A 2668-nucleotide genomic window follows, 5' to 3' on the forward strand; every position below is an offset into this window, starting at 1 on the left:
TCCTCCCTCTCTTCCCTTTCTTCTTGTCTCTCTTGTCCTCCCTCTCTTCCCTTTCTTCTTGTCTCTCTTGTCCTCCCTCTCTTCCCTTTCTTCTTGTCTCTCTTCTGTCCTCCCTCTCTTCCCTTTCTTCTTGTCTCTCTTGTCCTCCCTCTCTTCCCTTTCAACTTGTCTCTCTTCTGTCCTCCCTCTCTTCCCTTTCTTCTTGTCTCTCTTCTGTCCTCCCTCTCTTCCCTTCTTGTCTCTCTTGTCCTCCCTCTCTTCCCTTTCTTATTGTCTCTCTTCTGTCCTCCCTCTCTTCCCTTTCTTCTTGTCTCTCTTCTGTCCTCCCTCTCTTCCCTTTCTTCTTGTCTCTCTTCTGTCCTCCCTCTCTTCCCTTTCTTCTTGTCTCTCTTCTGTCCTCCCTCTCTTCCCTTTCTTCTTGTCTCTCTTCTGTCCTCCCTCTCTTCCCTTTCTTCTTGTCTCTCTTCTGTCCTCCCTCTCTTCCCTTTCTTCTTGTCTCTCTTCTGTCCTCCCTCTCTTCCCTTTCTTCTTGTCTCTCTTCTGTCCTCCCTCTCTTCCCTTTCTTCTTGTCTCTCTTCTGCCCTCCCTCTCTTCCCTTTCTTCTTGTCTCTCTTGTCCTCCCTTTCTTCTTGTCTCTCTTCTGTCCTCCCTCTCTTCCCTTTCTTCTTGTCTCTCTTGTCCTCCCTCTCTTCCCTTTCTTCTTGTTTCTCTTGTCCTCCCTCTCTTCCCTTTCTTCTTGTCTCTCTTCTGTCCTCCCTCTCTTCCCTTTCTTCTTGTCTCTCTTCTGTCCTCCCTCTCTTCCCTTTCTTCTTGTCTCTCTTGTCCTCCCTCTCTTCCCTTTCTTCTTGTCTCTCTTCTGTCCTCCCTCTCTTCCCTTTCTTCTTGTCTCTCTTCTGTCCTCCCTCTCTTCCCTTTCTTCTTGTCTCTCTTGTCCTCCCTCTCTTCCCTTTCTTCTTGTCTCTCTTGTCCTCCCTCTCTTCCCTTTCTTCTTGTCTCTCTTCTGTCCTCCCTCTCTTCCCTTTCTTCTTGTCTCTCTTGTCCTCCCTTTCTTCTTGTCTCTCTTCTGTCCTCCCTCTCTTCCCTTTCTTCTTGTCTCTCTTCTGTCCTCCCTCTCTTCCCTTTCTTCTTGTCTCTCTTCTGTCCTCCCTCTCTTCCCTTTCTTCTTGTCTCTCTTGTCCTCCCTCTCTTCCCTTTCTTCTTGTCTCTCTTCTGTCCTCCCTCTCTTCCCTTTCTTCTTGTCTCTCTTGTCCTCCCTCTCTTCCCTTTCTTCTTGTCTCTCTTCTGTCCTCCCTCTCTTCCCTTTCTTCTTGTCTCTCTTCTGTCCTCCCTCTCTTCCCTTTCTTCTTGTCTCTCTTCTGTCCTCCCTCTCTTCCCTTTCTTCTTGTCTCTCTTCTGTCCTCCCTCTCTTCCCTTTCTTCTTGTCTCTCTTCTGTCCTCCCTCTCTTCCCTTTCTTCTTGTCTCTCTTGTCCTCCCTCTCTTCCCTTTCTTCTTGTCTCTCTTCTGTCCTCCCTCTCTTCCCTTTCTTCTTGTCTCTCTTGTCCTCCCTCTCTTCCCTTTCTTCTTGTCTCTCTTCTGTCCTCCCTCTCTTCCCTTTCTTCTTGTCTCTCTTCTGTCCTCCCTCTCTTCCCTTTCTTCTTGTCTCTCTTCTGTCCTCCCTCTCTTCCCTTTCTTCTTGTCTCTCTTGTCCTCCCTCTCTTCCCTTTCTTCTTGTCTCTCTTCTGTCCTCCCTCTCTTCCCTTTCTTCTTGTCTCTCTTCTGTCCTCCCTCTCTTCCCTTTCTTCTTGTCTCTCTTGTCCTCCCTCTCTTCCCTTTCTTCTTGTTTCTCTTGTCCTCCCTCTCTTCCCTTTCTTCTTGTCTCTCTTCTGTCCTCCCTCTCTTCCCTTTCTTCTTGTCTCTCTTGTCCTCCCTCTCTTCCCTTTCTTCTTGTCTCTCTTGTCCTCCCTCTCTTCCCTTTCTTCTTGTCTCTCTTCTGTTCTCCCTCTCTTCCCTTTCTTGTCTCTCTTCTGTCCTCCCTCTCTTCCCTTTCTTCTTGTCTCTCTTGTCCTCCCTCTCTTCCCTTTCTTCTTGTCTCTCTTCTGTTCTCCCTCTCTTCCCTTTCTTGTCTCTCTTCTGTCCTCCCTCTCTTCCCTTTCTTCTTGTCTCTCTTGTCCTCCCTCTCTTCCCTTTCTTCTTGTCTCTCTTCTGTTCTCCCTCTCTTCCCTTTCTTGTCTCTCTTCTGTCCTCCCTCTCTTCCCTTTCTTCTTGTCTCTCTTGTCCTCCCTCTCTTCCCTTTCTTCTTGTCTCTCTTCTGTCCTCCCTCTCTTCCCTTTCTTCTTGTCTCTCTTGTCCTCCCTCTCTTCCCTTTCTTCTTGTCTCTCTTCTGTCCTCCCTCTCTTCCCTTTCTTCTTGTCTCTCTTGTCCTCCCTTTCTTCCCTTTCTTCTTGTCTCTCTTGTCCTCCCTTTCTTCTTGTCTCTCTTGTCCTCCCTTTCTTCCCTTTCTTCTTGTCTCTCTTGTCCTCCCTCTCTTCCCTTTCTTCTTGTCTCTCTTGTCCTCCCTCTCTTCCCTTTCTTCTTGTCTCTCTTGTCCTCCCTCTCTTCCCTTTCTTCTTGTCTCTCTTGTCCTCCCTCTCTTCCCTTTCTTCTTGTCTCTCTTGTCCTCCCTCTCTTCCCTTTCTTCTTGTCTCTCTT

General features: G+C 48.4%; 1 protein-coding gene across 1 annotated transcript; it reads right to left on the bottom strand.

Moving 5' to 3' along the window:
- Positions 1-680: 680 nt before the first annotated feature.
- On the bottom strand, positions 681-2355 carry LOC138852129 (uncharacterized; the record flags this gene model as incomplete). Its single annotated transcript, XM_070081805.1, has 2 exons — positions 681-734; positions 2308-2355. Coding segments are annotated over 2 exons (102 nt in total), but the record flags the coding sequence as incomplete, so codon positions are not given.
- Between the last annotated feature and the right edge of the window lie 313 nt (positions 2356-2668).

The sequence above is a fragment of the Cherax quadricarinatus genome, unplaced genomic scaffold, assembly GCF_038502225.1.
Source record: "Cherax quadricarinatus isolate ZL_2023a unplaced genomic scaffold, ASM3850222v1 Contig4293, whole genome shotgun sequence".
Lineage (NCBI taxonomy): Eukaryota > Metazoa > Arthropoda > Malacostraca > Decapoda > Parastacidae > Cherax > Cherax quadricarinatus.